Source organism: Narcine bancroftii, chromosome 11, assembly GCF_036971445.1.
Source record: "Narcine bancroftii isolate sNarBan1 chromosome 11, sNarBan1.hap1, whole genome shotgun sequence".
Lineage (NCBI taxonomy): Eukaryota > Metazoa > Chordata > Chondrichthyes > Torpediniformes > Narcinidae > Narcine > Narcine bancroftii.
In genome coordinates, this window is record NC_091479.1 from 39,734,415 (window position 1) to 39,760,804 (window position 26,390).

At 44.4% G+C, this 26,390-nt stretch overlaps 1 protein-coding gene across 1 annotated transcript; it reads right to left on the reverse strand.

Annotated features, from left to right (window-relative positions):
• Positions 1 to 2,186: 2,186 nt before the first annotated feature.
• LOC138745733 (uncharacterized) lies at positions 2,187 to 25,343 on the reverse strand. Its single transcript, XM_069903007.1, has 2 exons — positions 25,264 to 25,343; positions 2,187 to 4,730 (listed from the first exon to the last, which is right to left on the reverse strand). Exon 2 carries the CDS (start codon positions 4,646 to 4,648, stop codon positions 3,653 to 3,655), a length of 996 nt encoding a protein of 331 aa, XP_069759108.1. The 5' UTR covers positions 4,649 to 4,730; positions 25,264 to 25,343; the 3' UTR covers positions 2,187 to 3,652.
• Positions 25,344 to 26,390: the final 1,047 nt, after the last annotated feature.

Genomic DNA, 26,390 nt, shown 5'->3' on the forward strand with positions numbered 1-26,390 from the left:
AAGAATACAACTTTGAATGTTTGCATGTCATCTTGGCATCCCTAAAAATATATCTGATTTGCAACTAATGAAATACATTTCCTCATCACCACTAAGGCTAATTTAACAAATTTCAATTGATATATTAATAGTTTTAATTTGGGCCTTGTTCATTCAATATTTCCTAATAAAAATAAAGTTTGATTTTGCGGAAAAACATCTCCTGTAGCTTGTTTCAAAAAATTTATAATTCTCCCTAAAAAGATCTTACATTAGGACAAAGATAAGTTGAATGCAAGAAAGTTGCTACATCTTCACCACACTTAAAACATTGATCTGATAATTCTGATTTTATTCTAATCAATTTCTCTAGTGTAAGAAGTAACTGTAGAAGAAAAACTAGTTGTAAATTCCTTCCTCACTGCTGTAGTGTGGAACTCTGGTCAATAATTCCAGACTGCTGAGTTGAAGTGAATTAATACAACTCCCCTGGATCACGTGATCCCTATTGCCAAATCAGCTTCCTGCAGTGCTTTTCATATCCAACTGCGTGAGTCACCTGATTCTAGGTGTAGCTTTCAGATAAAATCCTTGCTGACATCTGGTACATGACTGATGTAAAAACAATTATACTGAACTAATTTATATCATACATTACTACAACATTCAAATCCATTTCCCACATTTGTCTAGACTTATGAACTCCTCATTTAAAAATTCCTACTAGCAATAAAGAATACATTATCGAAGTAAACATTTTAACAATTCCTCTTTATAAGGAATTTCTATTTCAGTACAACATGGTTGGTCCTAACTTATCCTTCAAATATTTCCTTAGTTGGAAAGAGCAAAAAAGATTGCAATGAGTTATACGATATTTATTTCTCAGTTGCTCAAATGACATTATTTTACCCCTTTCATCACAATCTTCAACATTTATAATCCCCTTACGAAACCAGCTATTCAGAAATTGATGATCCTTCGAAAAAGAGACGAGGATTTGTATATCCACTTACACCAATTTCATAATTTATTTTATTCCATATATTAATCAAATGTTTAAACAATGGTTTATCTTTATCACCAACCATTAATTTCAATTCCCACTTGGATATAAATTCTTCTGCTTTTCCTCTCTCCTATTTTATTTGATTCAAATTTAACCCATGGCAATTTTTTCCCTTTCAAAAAAAGAAGCAAGAAATCTCATTTGAGCTGTTCGATACTAATTTTCAAAATGAGGAAGATGTAGTCCTGTCAATGTAGAATTTGCATTGAGAGAAACGCAGCTGTCTTTAGTTATCTTACTGAATTGGCTAAAATGGCATAACATGAGAGCAAATATCCTGGAGGAGTGTGGGTCACGTGTAGCATGCGATTCAATCGGAAATGGGTTCACATGACATAAACACATGATGCAGACTGTTTTCTAAGAATGGAAAACAACAGGAAGGTTGTCTAGGTCTCCAGCAGGATATAGATCACAAGATAAAGGAGTAGAAGTACGCCCTTTGAGTCTATTCCACTATTCTTGCACTCAGCCCCACTGCCCAGCTCTCTCCCCATTACCCTTGATTCCTTGACTAATCAAATACCTGTCAATCTCTGCCTGAAATACGCCCAATGACCTCAATTCCACAGATTCACGATCCACTGACAAAATAATTTGTTCCACATTTGTTTTAAATTGACACCCTTTTATCCTGAAATTATGCTCTCCTGTCCTAGAATCCCCTACCATGGGAAACATCTTTGCCATATGTACTCTGTCCAGGCCTTCCATTATTTGAAATGCCTCTGAGGACCCCCTTATCCTTCTGTACTCCAACTAGTACAGTCGAAGAGTCGACAATTGCTCCTCATACACTAACCCTTTCATTCCTGATATCATTCCAGTAAATCATCTCTGACCTTCTCCAACACCAGCACATCTTTTCTCAAATACGGCACCCAAAACTCTAATTCTGATTGAATGGAAAGGGAATTGTCCAACGACACAAACACAACAGTGAAATGATATTATGTCTTGTTGATATTTACCAAAAATTATTGAAGAGTCAAATAATAACTTTCAAAAGATGCCGGGGCCCAATTATGAACAAATATCACAACCTAAAGAATTCGGGTTGTTCTGAAGCTTGGTGCTTTGTTACGAGACCAGAGGATCCCAAAACACAGCAGCAATAGATATTCATCAAGACAAAAGGTTGCTTAAATAAAAGTTGATTTTAATTATCTTTAAACATGAAAACAGAATTACTCTTTAACTTATCACCATTTTACTAACTTACTTTACCTAACTTACCCCCCCCTTCTAATTCTAAGTGCACGTGTGTGTAATGTGTGTGTAAGTTCAGAAAAGTTCCTTGATTCACAGTCCAATCTCACTTCTCATTCCTCCAAGTCCACTGTTTGCAGGCCATTCTTATACTGTGCACAGAATTGAACATATCAAAAGCTCACCAGACTTTGGTGCACAAAAGGTGAATGTTTACCACTCGGGAAGGTTCTTGTTGGTTTTCAGATAGAGGTGTGTTGTTCAGGGAAGCATTAGTGTTTATTTGTGCTCAACGAATCATCATCTGAAAACCGTTATATCATCAGAAAATCTCTGATAGCTTTAGCATCGAGCAGAGCTGAGCCAGGACTTTACAGGTATTCAAGGCAGTGTGTGGGCAGGGTTTGTTCTGGACCAACAATCTCACCAAATGACTTTGCTTGAAATCAAGATTCAAACCAATTTGAGGAATACAACAGGAATTGTTCAACAAGAGCCTGGTGTTCCCAGAGGAGTTTTCTTTCAATAGTGGAAATTATTTTTTTTAAAAAGCCCGTTAATCTTCCTGATGCAGATTATTGTATTTAACTTTCAGGTTGCTATCTGTTGAAACTGCAAGTCACAGCGTCATTTTTGTTTTTGAAAATGCAGATGTGAAAACTTTGGTCTCCTTGGTTTGCTTAAGTTTACAGAGGAGACGTTGGGTCAAGCTGAGAAGACAGAGGCTGGATGCCCATTTGGGGAATTGGCTGAGCAAAGCAGAAAGCACAAAACATGGGACTGAAAAAATAATGAAGGAGACTGAAGTGCCGTTGAACCAAACCCAGGTAAAGAATTTAATTTTGTGCAGCGTACTTTAGTAACCAAACAATTTGGGCTTTTAGTGGTGACCTATTTAAATTAACAAAATCTGACTAGAATTGAAGTTTATGGAATGTTTGGAAGTTACCACAAAAAAATGGAGCATATAAATTAGATGTTGTAATTAAGATAAATGAACAATACAATGAGCCTGGTGTCACAATATCTGCCTCACTACCATACATCACCATTAAACCTTCTCCCCAATATAGTTACAGCCAATCGCTGTAACTATATACACTATATACATTCGTGATAGATCTGTACCATCACAATGTCAAAGTATATGCCAGAATTTATTGTACATCATTGTTAAACCTTCTCACTCCAGTGAATCCGGTGTCAGCATTATCTGTCTAAGCCTAAGTTAACCGTTCAACATTCTTCCCACTCTGAACCTGGGGTCACAGTATCTAACAGAGTTTATCGTACAACACTGATAAACCTTATTACCCCTGTGAACCTGAGGTCACAGTATATTCCACAGTGGTAGCGTTGGCCGCGGCCGGTCCCCAGTCGGTCGTGGTGGCCACATCAGCAGCGGCGTCGGCAGCGGCAGACGGGAAGCAGGCAGCAGCAGCAGCGTCGGCCCCGGGGGTGTCTGTGGCGACAGCAGCAGCAGCGGTTGCCACAGTCGGGACCGTGGCTGGGTCGAGTGTTCCGCACGGGGGCGAGAGGCGGGCCAACACCATGGTTGCGAGGGTGGGCTGCCCCTTCCGGGTTTGGCATTTCCGTGACGTTAGGTGTTGCCGTGCAGGGAACCCTCGCTCTCATTGGACGAGAGCTCTGGGGAAGAAGAGTTTGAATGGGATAGTGGTGGTTGGGCTTCACATGAGGCACTGTGTGTGCTGGCGGCCATTTTAGACCTACAGACTGCAGCAAAGTGGCCCTTTTTAAGGCACTTCTGGGACCTGGCTTTTCTTGTTGGGGACTGGGACCTGCTGTGCTTGTCCCTCCCGCAGAAATAACATTTTGGGTTCGCAGGGGGCAGTGTAGTAGCAGCCGATAGGCCATCAGTATCTCGGGGGGTGGTAGGTAGAAGGGCACTCTACCGACATCAGAACGTGTGGTCCAGTCCCTAGAGAGCTCATTGGGCGTTAAGGCTGCATCCTCCATTGTGATCGAAATCCAGACCATGTCCTCTAGTTTTTCTACCCCTTGTTCGAGCAAGCACAGCCTCACTTCGTTCGATCGGAGCCCGGCCACATAGGCATCCCGGACAAGGTCGCTAGTGATCTCGGCAGCAGTTTTGTCCACACAGTTACAGTCCTTGCCCAATCCCTTTAATACTTGTAAATATGCCCTGCTGGACTCGCTGGGCTGTTGCTTCCTCGACGCAAGCATGAGCCGGGCATGAACTCTGTTCACCGGTTGATCATACAGTTCTTTCAGTACCTTTATGGCTGTGGTGTAAGTGGTCTCATCCTGGATGTTCTCGTAGACTCTCAAGGACACCATAGACAGCAATGATGTTAGACGCTGGTTATCCTCCTCCACCCGAATGAATCTCAGGAAGTTTTCAAAGTTCATTAGCCAGAACTTAAAGGCTTTGAAGGCTGTAGCTGACTGTGGGTCGATGTCAAGTTCTTCTTGCCGAGTCAAACGCTCTATCCTGTTCAAAAAAAAATATTTTTTCTTTTTGCTAATAAAATTGTAGAGCTCGTCAAAAGAATCAAAGACTTGTTGATACAAACCAAGGCTTTTATTAGCAAAAGACAGGAGCTCTTCACAGGTGGCCGACCAGTCCAGAATGATCCAACCTGGCTAGGGACAGAACCCTTTAAGGCCCAGACAGTAGGCGTGGCTAAGCTCTCAGCCAATCGCTGTAAATACAGTCTAGATACTGTAACTATATACACTATATACATTGGTGATAGATCTGTACCATCACAATGTCAAAGTATATGCCAAAATTTATTGTACATCACTGTTAAACCTTCTCACTACAGTGAATCCAGCGTAAGCATATCTGTCAAAGTTAACCGTACATCATCTTCAATATTCTTCCCACTTTGAACCTGGGGTCACAGTATCTAACAGAGTTTATTGTACAACACTGATAAACCTTATTCCCCCTGTGAACCTGGGGTCACAGTATCTTCCACAGTTTATCGTACATCACCGCTAAACCTGCTCCCCACTGTGAACCTGCGATTACAGTATCTTCTACAGTTTAGCATACATCACTGATAAACCTTATCCCCATTGTGAATTCGGTGTCACAGTATCTGCCTCAGTTTTCAGTACATCACCATTAAACCTCTCCCCAATGTGAACCTGGTGTCACTTTATCTGTCACATTTTATTTTACATCACCGTTAAACCTTCTTCTTACAGTGAAACTTCTGTCACTTTATCTGCCACATTTTATTTTTTTTTATCAACGTTAAACCTTATTCCCATAGTAAACCTGCTTTCACAGTATCTGCCACAGTTTATTGAACATAACTTTTAAACCTTCTCACTACTGAAAACCCGGAGTAACAGTATCTGACTCAGTCTACCGTACATCATCGTTAAACCTTATACGCATTGTGCACCTGGCGTCACAGTATCTGACACAGTTTATAGTACATCACTGTTAAACTTCTCACAAATGTGAATCCTGTCTCACAGTTTCTGCCTCAGTCTACCGTACATCACCTTAAAACATTATCCCCACTGTGAACCTGCTGTCACAGTATCTTCCATGGTTTATCGTACATTAGTGATCAACCTCTCCCCATTGTGAACCATGTGTCGAAGTTTCTGCCACAGCCTTCCATACATCACTGTTAAACCTGATTCCCACTGTGAATCTGGTGTCTCGTTAACTGACACAGTTTATTGTACATCACATTTAAACCTTCTTATTTCTGTAAACTCGGTGTCACATTATCTGCCAAAGTCTACCTTACATCACCATAAAACCTCCTCCCCGCTGTGAACCTGCTGTCACTGTATCTGCCTCAGTCTACAGTACATCACCATTAAACCTTATCCCCACTGTGCACCTGGTGTCACATTATCTATCTCAACATACCATACATCACCGTTAAACCTTATTCCCACTGTGCACCTGGTGTCACATTATCTATCTCAACATACCATACATCATCGTTAAACCTTATTCCCATGTGAACCTGGTGTCACAATATCTACCTCAGTCTACCGTACATGACTGTTAAACTTCTGTATCTGACACAGTTTATCGGACATTACTATTCAACATTCTCACTGCTGTGAACCCATTGTCACAGTATCTGTCTCAGTCTACCGTACATCATCGTTAAACCCTCTACAACTCTGAACCTGGTGTCACTGTATCTGCCTCAGTCTACAGTACATCACCATTAAAACTTATCCCCACTGTGCATCTGGTGTCACATTATCTCCCTCAACATACTGTACATCACCGTTAAATCTGATCCCTCTGTGACCCTGGTGTCACAGTATCTGACACAGTTCATAGTATATCACTGTTAAACCTTCTCACAAATGTGAATCCTACTATAAAATAATGCTCCCCTTCTAAGTCTCGCTGTATTCGAATCCCCACCTATTTTAAAAGTTCCAAAAAAAAAGAGAAAAATCAATCCCAAAACAATCTACTCAAAAGTAGTAGCCCCCTAAAAATCTGGGGGTGGTAAAGTCCACAAGTGGCAGGTGACTAAAGGACTCAGTGTCACCCACCCCCAGTCAGACTTTCACAAAGTCCTGAAACAAAAACATTCAACCCAGTGATTCCAGTCCCAATGATTGTTCCGGATCTTCAATATTGCGAAGACTTTGCTTCAATTCAACTTTTTTCCCATTCTTTCCATATTTTCCAATCTTCCCATTTCCATTCCCATTGACCCTTCCCTTCGGTGACAATGGTGATGATCGCCCATTTCCTCGTACATCTGGCAATGAATTAGCAAATATTAAAGCATCATGGTCATTTTCAAAAAACTGAGATTAAAAATTCCCATAAAAATCTTTCAATACTGCTGCATAATGAAAAGCAAATTTATATCCCTTTCGCCACAATACTTCTTAAGCCGAATTAAATTCTCAGCATCTTCTGATAATTTCTTGACTCAGATCTGCATTTTAAAAAAAACCTATTATTTTGAACCATCAGTGGAGCCTGATTTTGCCGTGTTTTCTGCACCACCAATTGGAGGATCACCTCTCTGTCTTGATATTTAAAACAGCGAATCAAAACTGCTCGTGGTAATTGGCCTGGAAACGGTTTCTTCCTTAACGCTCTGTTTGCTCGATCTAATTCCAGTCCATCTGGAATGAATTACCTGCCCTACACTTTTGGGATCCATTTCTTCAAAACCTTCACCGGATCCGAACCTTCCATATCTTCCGGAAGACCTACTATCATAACATTATTTCTACGACTTTGGTTTTCTAATGAGCCCAACTTCTTCAATAATTCCTTCTTCTGAATCCCCCAATCTACAAAAGGATCTTCCACTATTTCCATTTTTTCTCTATTACTCTCCACTTGACTCTTGCATTCAAGAAAGCCTCCTCAATCTTTTTAAAATGATTTTGCACAGTATCCACTGATCGTGTCCATCTCGTAACATCACTCTTAACTACATTAATATCTTGCTTCAGAAAAGTTCTTTCTTCACACACAGTGTTCATCTGAGTTTTCATTTCCAAAAATCCTTGAGTCATCTGATGAGTCATCTGCATTGATATATTTGCCATATCTTCCATGAGCTAAGCAATCTCTTCAAGAATTGGAAACACAGAATCCAGTCCAGGATCCATCACCTCCCTTTGAGGCCGACCGTCTTTTGCCTCAGTCCCCAGTTCTTCAAATTCAAATGAAGATGAGCTCTCTTCTTCCTCCAAAGCAGTAGGTTCTCTTCCAGTGCAGCTGCAGGTCTGGACACCCGACAACAGCATGCCTACCTCGTCAGCTGGCCATCACTCGGGCTCCCCCATAGCCCACACCTTCTCCAAAGGTTCGTGGACCCTCGACGCATGGCGCATGCCTGGTCGGGCCACCCACCGCGCAGGTGTATCTTCCGACGCTACACTGCGCACCCCCGGACAACCAGGCAATGCTGCAGGCACGCAGTTGGCCCGTCCTCGCCCCCGAGTTAACGAGCGTATGAGTTGAAACCAGCCAAACTCATCGCTGAGCCTGCACCATCTTGCGATTGCACAAGATGGCGCTGCTGTAATACTAAGCCGGGCAGGAGTCTTCTGAGGCTTGGGGACTCCAGTCAACGACTCCATTGCTTCAACTTGAACTAGGCCTTGATTCTTCAACACTTTTGTAAGGTAATTTCTTCTGTAACTGAGTTTTCACTTTTTTTAAAATTTGCAGCTATTTCGATCCTCGACTATTCCAAAGTCTATAAACAGTATTTTTAATCAATTTTACAACTTTTAAAATTGAGCATTTAATAGTCTAACTGGGGAAGGGTGGAACCACATGTCTACCCTCTGCGCCATCTTGTCACAGTATCTGACACAATTTATAGTAAATCACTGTTAAACCTTCACAGTCCTCTGTTTCTGCCTCAGTCTACCTTTAATCAACATTAAATATTCTCCCCCTGTTAACTTGGTGTTAAAGTATCAGCCTAAGTTTACCACACATCACCAGTAAACCTTCTTGCCAATGTGAGCCTGGTGTTATTGTATCTGCCACAACTTATTGTACATCACCGTTAAACATTCTCCACCATGTGAACCTGGTGTAACTGTGTCACAGTATATTCCACAGTTTATTGTACATCACTGATATACCTTCTCCTTATTGTGAATGCAGTGTCACCGTATCAGCGTCAGTCTTCCGTACATCACCATAAACTTCTCGCCAATGTGAACTTGATGTCACAGTATCTGCCAAACTCTACCGTATATCACTGTTAAATATTCTCCCCAATGTGAACCTCGTGTCACAATATCTGACATAGTTTATTATACATTACTGTTAAACCTGCCGGATAAGCTCCAGATAGCGAAAGAGGAGTTCTCGCATCTGCAGGAACTGGGGCCTCGCCGCTCCACCTGGTCCAGAGCCTCCTGTGGCTGGCGCCCCTGCAGAGATTAGCGATGGTTTAATGACACGACAGTACCTGACCCTTACCCCATCCCTCTCATTCAGGATTTTACGGCCAATCTGCATGGCGCGAGGTTATTCTCCAGGGTCGATCTGGTGCGCGTGTGTCATCAAATCCCATTGTAGCCTGAGGACATCCCCAAAATGGCCATCATCACCCCCTTCGGCTTGTTTGAATTTCTACGCATGCCTTTCGAGCTCAAGAACATCACCCAGACTTTCCAGCACCTCATGAATACGGTGCGCAGGGATTTGAATATCATGTTCATTTATCTGGATGACATTCTTGTCGCAGGCAGAGACTGGGCACAAATCAAGTCTCACCTGCACACCCACTTCTCCCGACTGGCCGAATCTGGCCTAACAATCAACCTGGCCAAATGCCAGTTCCGGAAAGAGTCCATGAAGTTTCTGGCCCACATCATCATGGCCGAAGGAGCTACACCAGCTGCTATGAAGGTCACTGCAATCAGAGATTTTCCATGCCCGGAGAACCACAAGGGGCTACAAGAGTTCGCAGGTATGGTCAACTTCTATAACCGATTCATTCCAGGAGCTGCACACATCATGCAGACACACTTCGCCAAGGACAAGATACTCGCCTGGACTCCAGAGGCCAACAGGGCGTTCAAAGCCACGAAGGTTGCCCTCGTGAAGGCTACCCTGCTCCTCCACCCACGCACCGACCTTCCTATGGTGCTCTCCATCAATGCCTCTGCCAATACCATTGGTGCTGTCTTGGAGCAGCAGGTTAATGGACAGTGGAAACCACTGGAATTCTTTAGCCAACTTCTTCATCCGCTAGACTGCAAGTATAGTGCTTTCAACCGTGAGTTTCTGGGGATGTACCTTGCTGTGCCTCATTTTCGCTATTTCTTGGAGGGGAGGCCTTTCACAATTTATACCGACCACAAGCCCCTCACTCAAGCTCTCACTATAGCTAGAGATCCCTGTCGGCCCACTTACACCGTCACCTGTCCTTTGTATCGGAGTTCACCACCCACATTCAGCACAAGGCAGGGAAAGACAATGTGCTTACTGAAGCGCTCTCCCAACCGGCCATTTGCTCGCTGATACCCAGACTAGACTACGACCAGCTTGTCCCGGATCAGAAGTCCGACGAGGAGATGCAGGCCTTCAGGACTACCATCATGGGCCTGCGGTTCCAGATCCTCCCGAAGCCTCTCAGTGATGAGCACCATGTGACCAGTGGTTCCCCAGAAGTGGCGCAGGCAAGTTTTCACCATATCCACGACTTTTTCCAACCTTCCATCAGGTCCAAGGTTCATATGGTGGCAGAACACTTCGTCTGGCATGGGCTTCGAAAGCAGATTGTGGACTGGGGCAGAACCTGCACCCATTGCCAGCTTTCCAAGGTACACAAGCACACCAGAATGCCCGTGCTCGATTTTGAACACGTCCGAGACTTTTCAGCCACATACATGTGGACATTGCCAGCCCCTTACCCGTTTCCCGAAGTAACTGTTATCCTTTCACATTGGTAGACTGCACCACTCGTTGACCTGAGTTGATCCCGATGCCAGATGTCTCCACGGACTCCTGTTCCCAAGCAGGATGGGTTACCTGGTTCGGCATCCCGGCCCACCTCACTCTGGGCACAGCTCACCAACAGACTGGGAATTGAGCTGCATCACACAATGGCCTATCACCCACTTGCCAATGGACTGGTCGAACGATTGCATCGCCACCTTAAGTCGGCACTTATGGCCTGCCTCACCGGCCACAACTCGGTGGATGAGCTGCCTTGGGTACTCCTGGGAATCCGCTCAACACCCAAAGAAGACCTGCAAATGTCATCTGCTGATCTGTTCTACGGTAAACCACTAGCCCTGCCTGGTGAGTTTATCAATGCACCTCACAACCTGCAACAGTCACCGCACGGTTTATTTCTCTGCCTCCGGGCCCAGTTGGACTCCTTCACACCCCCACCACCGCCCAGACATAGCACACAGGCCTCTTACATCCCCAGTGAGCTGTATTCCACAGAGTATGTTTTTTTATCAGATGAGGCCCTTCCACAGCACTCCTTCAAAGACTATATGAAGGGCTGTACAGAGTCATCCAGCATTCAGGATCCACCTTCACACCAGACATCAGTGGTAAGAGGGAACTGTTTACTGTGGACAGATTAAACACAGCACACCTCGACCCCAACGAGGCAGTGGTTGCGGCTCAACCCAAGAAGCGAGGCTGCCCAGCAAAAAAGGCCATTGACGCCGGTTCTGGGGGGGTGTGTGGCGGCAAGCCATGAGGCAGGCGATCCAGCCCCTCATGTCACGCACGTGGCGGGGCAGCCAGCCAAAATGGCGCTGTCGGGGGATTCTCCCCGACCTCGGCACCAGAATCAGAAGCCCGCAACCTGCGGCCCACGTGACCCCCCAGTGACATCAGGGCCCCCGGTGTGCTTCTCAGCCAGGTCCGGGCTCGGAGCATAAGACCAGCAAGGCAGACCTAAATAAAGGAGTTTTTGCTCACTAAACTCAACCCGTCTGTTTGTGAGGTCATTCAGTAACAGAGTAGCCGCCGCTACAGTCGTATCTTAGTTTCTTTTCCTTTCTTTTCTTTTTTATATGTTATCAACATATATTTGTAAACACCGTAACGTTGTGATTTGATATTAATTGTTATAATATTTGATTTAAAGGAGGCTGGTCCAAAAAAGGCATAAAAAAGATTTTAATATGGGGACAGGAATAAAAGAAAAACAGAGGGTACTGGTGTGAGGAAGGGAAGGGTAATATTGTTGTGGGGTAGGTTCAGATGGGTCAGCTGAAGGGACTCGACTGATCCATCCATGATTTGTCATGTAGTGGTGAACCAGGGTGTTGCCTGATGGGGACACGGTGCTCTGAGCTCTGCACAGATAGATTGTGCTTTTCTCAAAAACACACTTTCTCAGGTAAAGCAGAGGAAGTGGAAAGGCTCTAGTGTGTAGGTGTAGGGAGGGGGTGATGTGGGAAGAGTTTGGACCCTCCAAAATCATTATGATCAGGCCTCGGAGACAGCATCTCTATCACTCGTATTTCTCTTCCCAGGAGAAGGAGCGATCTCAGAGACAAGACACGAGTCCAGAAGAACCTCGCATCCCAGCTGAACAGAGGACGGACAACATCATGATGGCCTGAATCTCTCCCCTTCTTCTCCCTCTGGCCCTGCCAACCCCATTCCCTGCATTTTCCATGTCCCTTCACCCACACCCCCTTTCTCCCCTACACCTCCTCCATCCCAACCCCCTCCTGCTTACCTTCCCCTTCCCTCACATCTATGCCCTAACCCCAGCCCTCCTCCCTTCACCTCGCCTTCCCCCCTTTCCCCTTCCTACCCTAACCTAGGGGAAGGAGTGGTAGGGGAAGGGGGTAGGAGAAAGAGGGTAATGGAAGTGGGGTGAGTAAGGGGTAGGCTTGGGGGTGTGGGTATGGGATAGGGGTAAGGGGTATGGTTTGGGGAAGGAGAGAGGTGTAGGGGATAGGGGTAGGGTTTAGGCTTGGGTTGGGTGAGAGTAAGGGTTAGGGCTGGGATTGACGTAACATCATGGTTAGGGTTAGGAGACATGGGCAAGGATTAGGTCTAGGTTTAGGGTTAGGATTAGAGTTCGGGGAAGTGGGTTTGTATTAGGTTTAGGGGAAGGGGTTAGGAGTAGGAGATAGAGGTGCGGTGAGTGTTTGGGTTAGAGGAAGGTGGGTAGAATTAGGGTTGGGGTTAGGGGACGGCGTAGGGGTAGAGATAGAGTTAGGGGACGGGGCAGGGGTAGAGTTAGGGGACGTGGAGTAGTGATAGGGGGTATCGGTAGTGTTAAGGTTAAGGTTTGTTAGGGGTTAGAGTTAGGAGTAGGGGAATGGGAAGGGGGAGGGGAACCGGGAGGCGAGCGGGGGAAGGAAATGGGGAGGATAATGGGCAGGGGAATGGGGAGGGGAACCGGGAGGCGAGCGGGGGAAGGAAATGGGGAGGATAATGTGCAGGGGAATGGGGAGGGGAATGTAATGGAAGATTAAAACCGTATTTTTTTTAACTTTTGCAACCTTTGCTTCTGCAAGGCTGAGAACCTGCTTGTGTTTTAGAATCAGCAGACTTAAGCTAAATTCCACCAAGGGACCAGAGATGCAGTTATCTGACAAAAGGACATCTGTGTACCAAGAATATTTAATCTTCCTGCTTGTTTTCGTCACAGACTGTCAGAGGCCTAGCCTTGATGCAAAATAACCATTGTATTCAAAGTGATAAGCTGAAAATTATGTTATTTCTTAGAAGCCTAACATGCTAGCTTGCTCGCTTATCTTTCTTACTGCGCTGGGAATATATGCTTGGGTAAGCAGTTTTTGGGTAATATAAGCCATGGTTCCACTGCTGAAGTTTGAGACTCTCCGAGAGGTGGCAACATCTTTCAGCAAGAAGAACTTGTAGAGTCCAGCTAACGTCCCGGTCGAGGGAGGTGGAGAAGCTGCAACCAGCACACCGACAACCTATTACAAGTGTGCAGTCATTGCCTTGCTTCGGCAGTTGGGACCAGTCCAGGCGTTGATAAGTATAATTGGGAAGGGCTTGCATATTTTAGTTTGAAATCAGCTTTTGAATTTGTAATAAACATTTGTTTAAACTGAACTGCTCTCGGTGTGGATGTCTATTTTCTTATGGTAGCTCGAACACTGTGACCAATCTAAAACGAACAAAGTGAGAGGTACAAGTTTACCCAGGACAGGGAACAGGGTGGAGGAAAGGGGAGGTGAATGGAGGAAGGTATCTCTACCCCCTCCCTTCCCCACCCCTTCCCCTACATTATCCCAGCTTCTCGCAGAAGTCGGGCCTCATTCCGGCTGGAAGCTCCCTGTGGTTTCAGAGCCTCCGTTTCAGGAAGTGCCTTTGATGCTCGCTGCTGGACAGACATCTTTTCTCTTTATTCATTCTGTACCGTCATTATTAAATTTAAAAATGGTTGGGTTTTATAAAGCTAGAATGCAAAAGGCTGGTCCAGATAGACAACACAGAAACAGGCCCTTCTGCCCCTCTCTCTTGCTGGCTGAGCTGTTGTAATCAGTCCATATTCCTCTCCCCCTTTTCATTCTTTGCTCCCAGACAGCTCATGTTGCCTTGTCAATCTCAAGGCCTTTGGGAAGAAGCTGCCTGGCTGTCCTGCTTTTATTCCTCCATATCTCCTTCCTGATGGCAGGGGGACAAAAAGGCTCTGTGCTGGATACCTATTTACAAATGCCATCCCTGCAAACAATCAGGGGTCCCTTACCTTGAGGTTCCACCCATGTTGCCTCTCCCTCAACACTCTCTCATCAGAACACTACTGCACCCTCCTTCCCCTCCTCTCCCAGGTCTCAGTATCCCGCTGACAATTCCAGTCAGCTGCCATGTCGATACCCTGCCCCACCTAAACCGATGGATCAATCAGCACCTTCTCCCCTCAAGAGTTCGAGGAATCCACTCTCTCGCAATGTCTTTCTAATGAATGTCCTGCATCCTCCTTCCCCCTTGGTTTCCTCCTGTTATCAGGCACCTGGATGGACCCCACCCTGTTGAAACTACCCGTGTTCTCACTGATCTCTCTGCACCTCTGCTCTCCATCCAAGGGTCTTGGTTGTCTTGTGGGGCTGGTGGAGAACAAAGCACCAACTCAAGGAGATGGGGATCAGTACAGAGACCCCCAGCTCCAGGAGACAGGGAGAACCACAGAGACGCCCAACTCTGTCAATCGGATCATCAATTGCAAGGTGCAAGGAACTCTCGGTCCTGCTGCATGTGGGGCAGGTGTGGCCCGTTCCCACACCTCCACCCTGGCAATTCTCAAAACAGATTTCCTATTCAAGTGGGGGTCCAAAATGGATAGAGTCTGGAGAAGGACCATGTATGTTCAATCAATGAGGACAAGGGTGTAACCAGCATGGCCATCATTGTGTGTGGCTGTGCTTGGAACCAAAGTGCAAGGACACCAAATGGCGCTATGTGCTGAGGTTCTACCTGGCTCAGGTGTTGTGAAAGAGTGGTCTGGCCCTGGTGCTGCTCAATGACCCAGTCAACAGGACTTTTCCCCTTCACCTTCCTGGGAACGGTTTCATAGACAAACACTTTTGACCACAAGTCTGTCAGGCAGTGGTCAGCAGAGCATTGCTGACACAGAGACTCCAGGACTTGATGGGATACTGCGGGGTGGTCCACGGAGCAGAGTATCCAGAGACAGACATCCAGAACTTCTGGAAAACCAGAAACTCGGTGAAAGATGCCCTTCAGTTTGCCTGAAACCCAGATGGGAGTAGCAAACACGAGAAGACATCTGTCTAAAGCAAAGAGAGGAAGATTTAGGGGAGATATCAGGGGTATTTTCTTTTACCCAAAGTTGTGGGTGCCAGGAATGCCTTGCCAGGAGTGAAGGCCAAAACATTAGGGGCATTTAAGGGGCTCTTAGTCACATTGAGGGGCTGAGACCAAGGAATATATTCTCCAACAGCAGAGGGTGGCAGTAACCACAAGATATCAAGATGGTGGCAATGAAGCTAAACAGAGACCACCTAAGGCGACTGTGCACCCGGCTGCAGGAATTTGGACTTACTATAAACCTTACTTAGTGCCAGTTCAGGCTGGAAACGTTTGACTTCCTGGGGCATCAAATCAACAGGCACGGAACTAAGCCCCTGCTTGAAAAGGTAGAGGCTGTTCAGTGCTTACCCAAACACACCATAAATTCACCAGTACAATTAATTTTTATAACCAATTCATACCAGTAGTGTCCCACATCATGCGGAGAAAGGTAAAGACATTACCTGGGACAATGAGGATTTGGAGGTGTTACAGAGGGCCAAGGACGCACTGGCCAACACCATCCTTCTGGTACACGCCAGGCCAGAGGCACCCACCACTCTCACAGTAGATGCTTCCAGCACAGCAGTAGGGGGCGCACTGGAGCAATTCATTGAAGGGCAATGGCAGCCCCTGGCCTTCTTGAGCAGACACCTCTGGCCACCCGAAATCAACTACAGCACCTTTGGCTGAGAGCAATCGGTGTTGTATCTGGCAGACTGAGGCAGGTAATCTGACCACAGCTTCACAGTGGGGAGAATGTTTCACGGAGATGTACGAAAAACTGTCACAAACATTGTGACACTGGGTTAACGGCAGGGAGAAGGTTTAACACTAATGTACGATAAACTGTGTAAGATATTGTGAAACCAGGTTCACAGTCGGGAGAAGGTTTAATGATAATGAGATAGATACTGAGACAATGGGTTCACAGCAGTGAAAAGGTTTAACTGTGATGTACGATAAACTATGGCAGAAGCAGTGAAAAATGGTTCACATTGGGGAGAACGTTTAACTTAATGTACGGTAGATATGGCAGATATTGTGACAACGAGTTCACAGTAGAGAGATGGTTTAACGGAGATGTACGGTGGACTGTGATGGATACTGTGAAACCGGGTACACATTAGTGAGACAGTTTAATAGTGAGGTTCAATGAACTGTGGAAGGTATTGTGACACCGGGTTCACAGTGTGGAGGAGGTGTAAAGGTGACACGTGATACATTGTTGCAGATACAGAGACACAGTGAGGAGAAATTTTAATGGTGATTTTTGGGAGACTGAGACAGATACTATTTCACTGGGTTCACAGTGGGGAGAAGGTTTAACGCTGATGTATGGTTGACTGAGATAGATACTGTGAAACTGGGTAAACAGTGGGGAGAGGATTTAGCGGTGATATATGGTAGACTGAGGTAGATATTGTGACACCGTGTTCATAGTTGGGAGAAGGTTTATCAGTGATGTCAGATAAACTGGGGAAGATACTGTGACATCAGGTTCACAGTGGGAAAGAGGTTTAACGGTGATACACAATTCAATGTTGCAGATACAGTGATACCGGTTTCACAGTAGGTAGATGGTTTAACATTAATGTATGGTAGAATTAGGTAGATTCTGTGACAGTGGGTTCACATTAGGGAGAAGGTTTAACAGTGATGTATGATATAATGTGGCGAATACTGTGACAATGGATTCACAGTTGAGAGATAGATCAACGGTGATGTACGATAGACTGTGTAAGATATTGTGAAACCAGGTTCACAGTCGGGAGAAGGTTTAATGATAATGAGATAGATACTGAGACAATGGGTTCACAGCAGTGAAAAGGTTTAACTGTGATGTACGATAAACTATGGCAGAAGCAGTGAAAAATTGATAATTTGACACCAGGTTCACAGTGGGAAGGAGGGTAAACAGTGATACACGATTCATTGTTGCAGATACAGTGATACCTGTTTCACAGTAGTGAGAATGTTCAGTACTCATGTCCAATAAACTGTCAGATACTATGACACAGTGTTCACAGTGGGGAGAAGGTTTAACTGTGATGTACAATAAACGCTGGCATAAACTTTGACAAATTGTTCACATTGGGGATAAGGTTTAACGCTGATGTATGGTAAATTGAGATAGATACTGTGTCACCAGGTGCACAGTGGGGATAAGTTTTAAAAGTGATGTATGGTAGACTGAGGCAGATACTATGATACAGTGTTCACAATGGAGAGAAGGTTTAACTGTAATGTATGATAAATGCTCGCAGAAACTCTAACAAATGATTTACATTAGGGATAAAGTTTAACGGTGATGTACAGTAGACTGAGGCAAATACTGTGACACTGTGTTCACAGTGGGAAGAAGATTTAACGATGATAAACGGTGAATTGAGGTAGATACCATGGCTCTAGGTGCACAGCGCGGAGAAGGTTTAATGGTGATGTACGATAAACTGTGGTAGGTACAGTAAAATCGGCCTCACAGTGGGGAAAAGGTTTACTGGTGATGTACGAGAAACTGAGGCAGATGCTATGACACTGACGGGATTGACGGTGGGGAGAATGTTTAACAGTTCTGTATGATAAACTGTGGCAGAGAAAGTGACACTGTTTTCACTGTTGGGAGAATGTTTAATGGTGATGTATGATTGACGTACGCAGATACTCTGACACCAGCTTCACAGTGGGGAGAATGTTTATCGGAGATGTACGGTGGACTGAGATAGATACTGAGACAATGGGTTCACGGGAATGAAAATGTTAAACATTAATGTACGATAAACTGTGTCAGATACTGTGACACTAGATTCACAGTGGTTAGAAGTTTTAATGGTGATAAACAGTAGACTTAGGTAGGTACTGTAACACCAGGTTCACAGCGGGAAGAAGGTTTAACCTAATGCACAATTAACTGTGTCAGATACTGTGACACCAGGTTCACATTGGGGAGAATGTTTAACAGTAATGTACGATAAACTGTGTCAGATACTGTGACACCAGGTTCACAGAGGGGAGAATGTTTAACAGTAATGTACGATAAACTGTGTAAGATACTGTGACACGAGGTTCACAGTAGGGAGAATGTTTAACATGATGTACAATAAACTGTAGTAGATACTGTGACGCCAGGTTCACATTGGGGAGAATGTTCAACAGTAATGTTCGATAAACTGTGTCAGATGGAGGAGTCACGTGATGGAGTAGGGGCCAGTCGGGGAACCCCAGCCCTCTCCGGAAAAGTTTAAAAAAAACACAGAAAACACAAAGGCACAAACACAAAAATTAAAATAAAGTGAAAGTAAAGGTGGGAAGAAAATGGCAGCGAAGAAAGAAAAGTCAAAAGCAACGGGAAGAAGAGAAGAAGAAAAGACATCGGAAGAAGAAGGTGAAGGCCTTACCTGTCCAAGGAAGCCCGCTGTGGAGAGAGAAGCCCGCTCCCTCAGGTCAGTCAAAGTCCCGAGCTCGGGACTACAAAAATGGCTCGTGGAGCCAAGCAAAAGTGCACAACTGCGCTGGCGCGACTCCTCGCACTTGCGCGATGCACAAGACAAAAAAAAACACTGACGGGAGGGGGGAACAGCTGAGGAGTCGATCTCCACAGCTGAGAATGACAGCCACAGCACAACATCAAGAAGAGAACATAGAAAACAACGAGAACAAGAAAGAAGAGAGTAAAAATAAATCGAGGAAACAATAGATGACCAACCCAGAGGAAGAAAAAGAAGAAGAACACAGAGAAATGGAAGAAGAAGGGAAGGGCAAGACAATGGATATATTTTTTTTAAAGAATATATGGAATCAGTAAAAGAATGGCAATTACAAGAATTTAATGAAATAAAAAGAAGAATTAAAAGTACAGAAGAAAAAATGAATAGATTAGAGATGATCATGTCAGATATAGGAAAAAGATACAAATTCATCAAACTGTGGGGTCAGAGTTTGCCTTCCACCTGTATTGAAAGGTCCTGTCTTCTGTCTTTCGTTTGGCCATTTTTCGTAAGGGGTTTATTACACGTGAGTTTGGCGACAGGTCACAGATCCTAATGAAAGTAAAGAGAGGAGGTGGGGACGATTAGCGGGCTGACGGGTCAGCGCCAATGCATTTGCAAAGCATTCTGGGATTTGTAGTATTAGCTGTGCATGCGCTATACTGGCACGGCGGCCAGCGGGCCAGCTCTAATACATATTTGATATGATCTTGCGGGCCAAATATAATTATATCACGGGCCAAATTTGGCCCGCGGGCCTGAGTTTGATATGTGTGATCTAAGGCGTCTGTGCACTCGACTGCAGCAATTTGGACACTATAAACCTTACTTAGTGCCAGTTCAGGTTGGAAACGTTCGACTTCCTGGGGTATCAAATCAACAGGCATGGAACTAAACCCCTGCTTGAAAAGGTAGAGGCTGTTCAGTGCTTCCCCAAACACCCCATAATGAAGGAGCTGCAGGAATTCACCGGTACAATTAGTTTTTATAACCAATCCATACTGGTAGTGGCCCACATCATGCGGAGAAAGGTAAAGACATTACCTGGGACAATGAGGATTTGGAGGTGTTCCAGAGGGCCAAGGACACACTGGCCAACACAATCCGTCTGGTACACGCCAGGCCAGATGCACTGGAGCAATTCATTGAAGGGGAATGGCAGCCCCTGGCCTTCTTGAGCAGTAACCTCTGGCCACCCAAACTCAACTACAGCACCTTTGGCTGAGAGCAATTGGTGCTGTACCTGGCAGACTGAGGCAGGTAACCTGACCCCAGCTTCACAGTGGGGAGAATGTTTCACGGAGATGTACGATAAATTTTCACAAACACTGTGACATTGGGTTAACAGCAGTGAGAAGGTTTAAAAGTAATATACGATAAACTGTGTCAGATAATGTGACACCAGGTTCACAGTGAGGAGAAAGTTTAATGGTCATGTACAGTAGACTGAGGCAGATACTGTGACACTGTGTTCACAGTGGGGAGGAGGTTTAAAGGTGATGTATGGTAAATTGAGGAAGATACCATAACACCAAGTGTACAGTTGGGATAAGGTTTAACAGTGTTGTACGGAAGACGGAGTCAGATACTGTGACACTAGGTTCACAGGGGGGGAAGCTTTAATGATCATGTATGGTCGACTGAGACAGACACTGTTACACTGGGTGCACAGAGTGAGAAAATCTAACAGTAATGTATGATAAACTGTGTCAGATACTCTGATACCAGGTTAACAATGAGGATAAGGATTAACAGTGATATACAGTTGATTGAGGCAGATGGTGTGACCCCAGGTTTGACAGTGTGGATAATTTTAATGGTGATGTACAGTGGACTTTGGCAGATACTGTGAGACTGAGTTAACAGGAGTGAGAAGGTTGAACAGATATTTAAGATAAGCTGTGGCAGATATTGTGACACCAGGTTCACTGTAGGAAGAAGGTTTAACGGTGATGTAGGATAAACTATGGCAGAAACAGTGACAAATGGTTCACATTGGGGAGAATATTTAATGTGATGTACGGAAGACTTTGGCAGATATTGTGACACCGAGTTCACGGTAGTGAGAAGGTTTAACAGTGATGTAAGGTAGACTGAGGCAGATACTGTAACACTGGATTCAAAGCAGTGAGAAGGTTTAACGGTAATGTATGATAAACTCAGTCAGATACTGTGAAACCAGGTTCATAGGGGGAGAAGCTTTAATGATCATGTATGGTTGACTGAGACAGACACTGTTACACTGGGTGCACAGCAGTGAGAAAATCTAACAGTAATGTACGATAAACTGTGTCAGATACTTTGATACCAGGTTAACAGTGAGGATAAGGTTTACCAGTGATGTACAGTATATTGAGGCAGATACTGTGATCCCAGGTTCACAGTGGGGAGAATATTTAAGGGTGCTGTACGGTAGACTTTGGCAGAAACTGTGACACCGAGTTCACAGGAGTGAGAAGGTTGAACAGAAATTTACGATAAGCTCTGGCATATACTGAGACACTATGTTCACCGTTGGAAGAAGATTTAATGGTGATGTAAAAAAAAAAACTGTGGCAGATAAAGTGACACAAGTTTCACAGTTGGGAAAGGTTTAATGGTGATGTACTAAAGACAGAGGAAGATACTGTGACCCAGGTTCATAGTGGGGAGAAGGTAATATGGTGATGTCTGGTAGACTGAGGCAGATACTGTGACACCAGGTTTACAGTGGGGATAATGTTTAACAGTAATGTACGATAAATTGTGTCATGTACATTGACACCAGGTTCACATTGGGGAGAATGTTTATGGTAAGTTTGGTAGAACTTGGAAGATACTGTGACACCGAGTTCAGAGTACTGAGAAGGTATAACAGTGATGTACAATAAACTGTGGCAGAGACTAGAAGACCAGGTTCACAGTGAATAGAAGGTTTAACTCAGATGTGTGGTGGATTGAGACAGATACTGTGGCACTGGGTTCACCGTCGGGAGAAGGATTAACAGTGATGTACAATAAACTGTGGCAGATACTGTGACAACAGGTTCACAGTGTGGAGAACGTTTAATGGTGATGTATGGTAGACTGGGACAGAAACTGTGACACTGGGTTCAGAGCAGTGAGAAGGTTAAACAGTGATGGACATAAAACTTTAGCATACACTGTGACACCAGGATCACAGTGGGGACTAAGTTTAAAAGTGATATACGGGAGACTGAGGCAGATACAGTTACATTGGGTTCACAGTGGGGAGAGGGTTTAATAGTGATGTCCAAAAAACTCTGGCATATACTGTGACATCAGTTTCACAGTGTGGAGAAGGATTAATGGTGATACATGGGAGACTGAGACTGATACTGAAACACTGGGTTCACAATGGGGAGAAGGTTTAAAAGTGATGTATGTTAAACTGGGGCAGATACAGCGACACCGGGTTCACAGTAGTGAGAAGGTTTGAACTAATGTACGGTAGACTTAGGCAGATCCTGTGACAGTGGGTTCACATTAGGGAGAAGGTTTAACGGTGATTTTCGGTAGATTGATACTGATACTATGACACAGGGTTCACGGTAGTGAGAAGGTTTAACAGTGATGTTTGGTAAATGTTGGCAGAAACCATGAAAATGAGTTCACAGAAGTGAGAAGGTTTAATAGTGATGTACGATAAACTGTGGCAGATACTGTGACACCAGATTCACAGTTGGGAGAAGGTTTAATGCTGATGTGCGGCAGACTGAGCAAGATACAGTTACACCGGGACCTCAGTGGGGAGGTTTATCAGTGATGTATGATAAACTTTGGCAGAACCTCTGAAAACAGGTTTCCAGTGGAGATAAGGTTTAACAGTGATTTAACTGTGGCAGATACTGAGACACCAGGCTCAAAGAGGTGAGAATGTTTAACTGTGATGGATGGTTGACTGAGGCAGGTACTCAGACCCCAGGCGTACAGTAGTGAGAAGGTTTAACAGTGATGTACAATAAACTACAGCAGATGCTGTGGCATCAGGTCAACAGTGGGGAAAAGGTTTAATGGTGATGTATGGTATAATGTGGCAAATACTGTGACACTGGATTCACAGTTGAGAGGTAGATTAACGGTAATGTAGAGTAGACTGAGGCAGATACTGTGACTCCGGGTTAACAGTGGGGAGGAGGTTTAATGGTGACACACGATAGATACATTGTTGCAGATACAGTGACACAGAGTTCACAGTGGAGAGAAATTTTAATGGTGATTTTCAGGAGACTGAAACAGATTTGTGAAACTGGACACACAGTGGTGAGAAGGTTTAACAGTGATGTACGGTAGAATGAGGCAGATATTGTGAAACTGAGTAAACAGTGGGGAGAGGATTTAGCGGTGATATATGGTAGACTGAGGTAGATATTGTGACACCGTGTTCACAGTCGGGAGAAGGTTTATCAGTGATGTAACATAAACTGGGGCAGATTCTGTGACATCAGTTTCACAGTGGGGAGAAGGTTTAATGGTGATGTACAACGAACTCTGGCACAATCTGCCACACAGGTTCACAGTGGGGAGAAGGTTTAATGTTGATACACATGAGACTGAAACAGATACTGAGACACTGGGTTCACAGTGGGGAGAAAGTTTATCGCTGATGTCCGGTGAACTTAGAGAGAAACTGTGATACTGGTTCAGAGCAATGAAAAGGTTTAACAGTGATGTACGATAAACGGTGGCAGAAACTCTGACAACAGGTTTCCAGTGGAGATAAGGTTTAAGAGTGATGTAAGATAAACTGTGGCAGATACTGAGACACCAGGTTCACAGAAGTGAGAATGTTTAACGGTGATGTATGGTTGACTGAGGCAAGTACTCTGACCCGGGCTCACAGTAGTGAGAAGGTTTAACGGTGATGTACGGCAGACTGAGGAAGATACTATTACACTGGGTTCACAGTGGGGAGAAGGTTTAAAAGTGATGTATGATTGACTGAGGTAGATACTGTGACACCAGGTTCATAGAGTGGAGAAGGTTTAATAGTTGTGTAAGGAAAACTGCAGCAGATTCAGTGACACCGGGTTCATTGAGGGAAGAATTTTATTTTTGATGTGACGGTAGACCACAGTGGGGAGAAGGTTTAACAGTGATGAACTGTGTCAGATACTGTGACACCAAGTTCACAGTGAGGAGAAGGTTTAACGGTGATGTACAGTTGACTGAGGCAGATAGTGTCACATATGGTAAACAGTGGGGAGAATGTTTAACAGTAATGTACGTTAGACTTTGTCAGATACTGGGACACCGAGTTCACACTAGAGAGAAGGTTTAACAGTGATTTACAATAAGCTGTGACAGATACTGCGACACCATGTTCACCACGGTAGGAAGAAGGTTTAACGATGATATGAAATGAACTGTGGTAGATAAAGTGACACCAGGTTGACAGGGGGAGAAGGTTTAACAATGATGTATGGGAAACTGAGACAGATATTGAGATTATGCCTTCACAACAGTGAGAAGTTTTAACAGTAATGTACGATAAACTATGATAGATACTGTGACACCAAGTTCACATTGGGGAGAATGTTACACAGTGATGTACGGTAGATTGAGGCAGATACTGTGACACCGATTTCAGAGTGTGGAGAAGGTATCACAGTGATGTACAATAAACTGCGGCAGATACTGGGTTCACAGTGGGGAAAAGGTTTAACGGTGATGTACGGTAGACTGAGCAGATACTGTGACTCCGGGTTTACAATGGGAAGAATTTTTTAAAATGATGCCCATTACACTATTGCAGATACATTGACGGTGGGTTCACAGTAGGGAGGAGATTTAAGGGTGATGTATGGGAGACTGAGGTAGATACTGTGACACCAGGTTTACAGTGGGGAGAATGTTTAGCGGTGATGGACGGTAGACTGAGGCATGTAGTATTACACCAGGTTCACAGGGGGAAGAAAGTTTAACGTTGATGGACTATAGACTGAAGCAGAAACTATGAGACAGGATTCACGTTCGTGAGAAGGTTTAACAGTGATGTATGATTAACTGTATCAGATACTTTGACATCAGGTTCATATTGGGGAGAACGTTTAATGGTGATGTACGGTAGAGGGAGGCAGATACTGTGACACCAGGCTCATTGTATTGTTCATTTATCTTAATTACAACATCTAATTTATATCTCCATTTTTTGTGGCACCTTCCAAACATTCCATAAACTTTAATCCTAATCAGATTTTGTTCATTTAAATAGGTCACCACTAAAAGCCCAAATCGTTTAATCTCTTAAGTACACAGCACAAAATCAAATTCTTTACCTGGGTTTGGTTCAACGGCACTTCAGTCTCCTTCATTATTTTTTCAGCCCCTCGTTTTGTGCTTTCTGTTTTGCCCAGCCGATTCGCTAAAAGGGCATCCAACTCTGTCTTCTCAGCTTGACCCAACGTCTCCTCTGTAAACTTAAGCAAACCAAGGAGACTAAAGTTAATATTTTCACATTTGCTTTTTCAAACACAAAAATGACGCTGTGACTTGCAGTTTCACATCATCATCCCACTTGCTAAACTTGCAAGCAACTGCACCGCATCCTACAGCTGGAAAATTGCAAAAGAACTGCTTGGTTAAAGCAAAGATTCCATTAAAGGCCTCCAAGTTAACAACAGATAGCAACCTGAAAGTTAAATACAAAGATCTGTATCAGGAAGATTAACGGGCTTTTAAAAAAATCATTTCCACTCTTGAAAGAAAACTCCTCAGGGAACACCAGGCTCTTGTTGAACAATTCCTGTTGTATTCCTCAAAATGGTTTGAATCTTGATTCAGAGTCATTTGGTGAGATTGTTGGTCTAGAACAAACCCTGCCCACACACTCCCTTAAATAGCTGCAAAGTCCTGGTTCAGCTTTGCTCCATGCTAAAGCTATCAGAGCTTTTCTGAAGAGATAGCGGACTTCAGATGCTGGTACTTTGAGTCACAAAAACACTAGTGCTTCCCTGAACAACACACCTCTCTCTGAAAACCAACAAAAACCTTTCCGAGTGGTATTATTCACCTTTTGAGCACCAAAATCTGGTGAACTTGAAAAGTCGCGCATGCGCACTGAAATTAAGATGGCTGCCCCCAGCCGAAGGACCCTGAGAAACTGAGTCACAAAGTTAATCCGCACATTTTGGGTCTTACGTGTCCTGTGTCTCTGTTCTCATTTGTCAAATCATTTGATTTTAAAAATAGGCTCTAAGACTTCAGGGCTCCTCGAACAGGGGCAAAACTCCAACTTGCGTCCATTGTGGGGTCTGAATGATCCTTTGGACTCCACTATGGTCGCAGGTCGGGGAGGACCTGTCGGGGTCATTGGGTCGCTAAGGAAGGGATGGAAAACCAATTCATTTTTCTTTGCTTCCCAATGCTCATAGAATGTGTCTGATTCCATCCGTTGTTCCTGTTG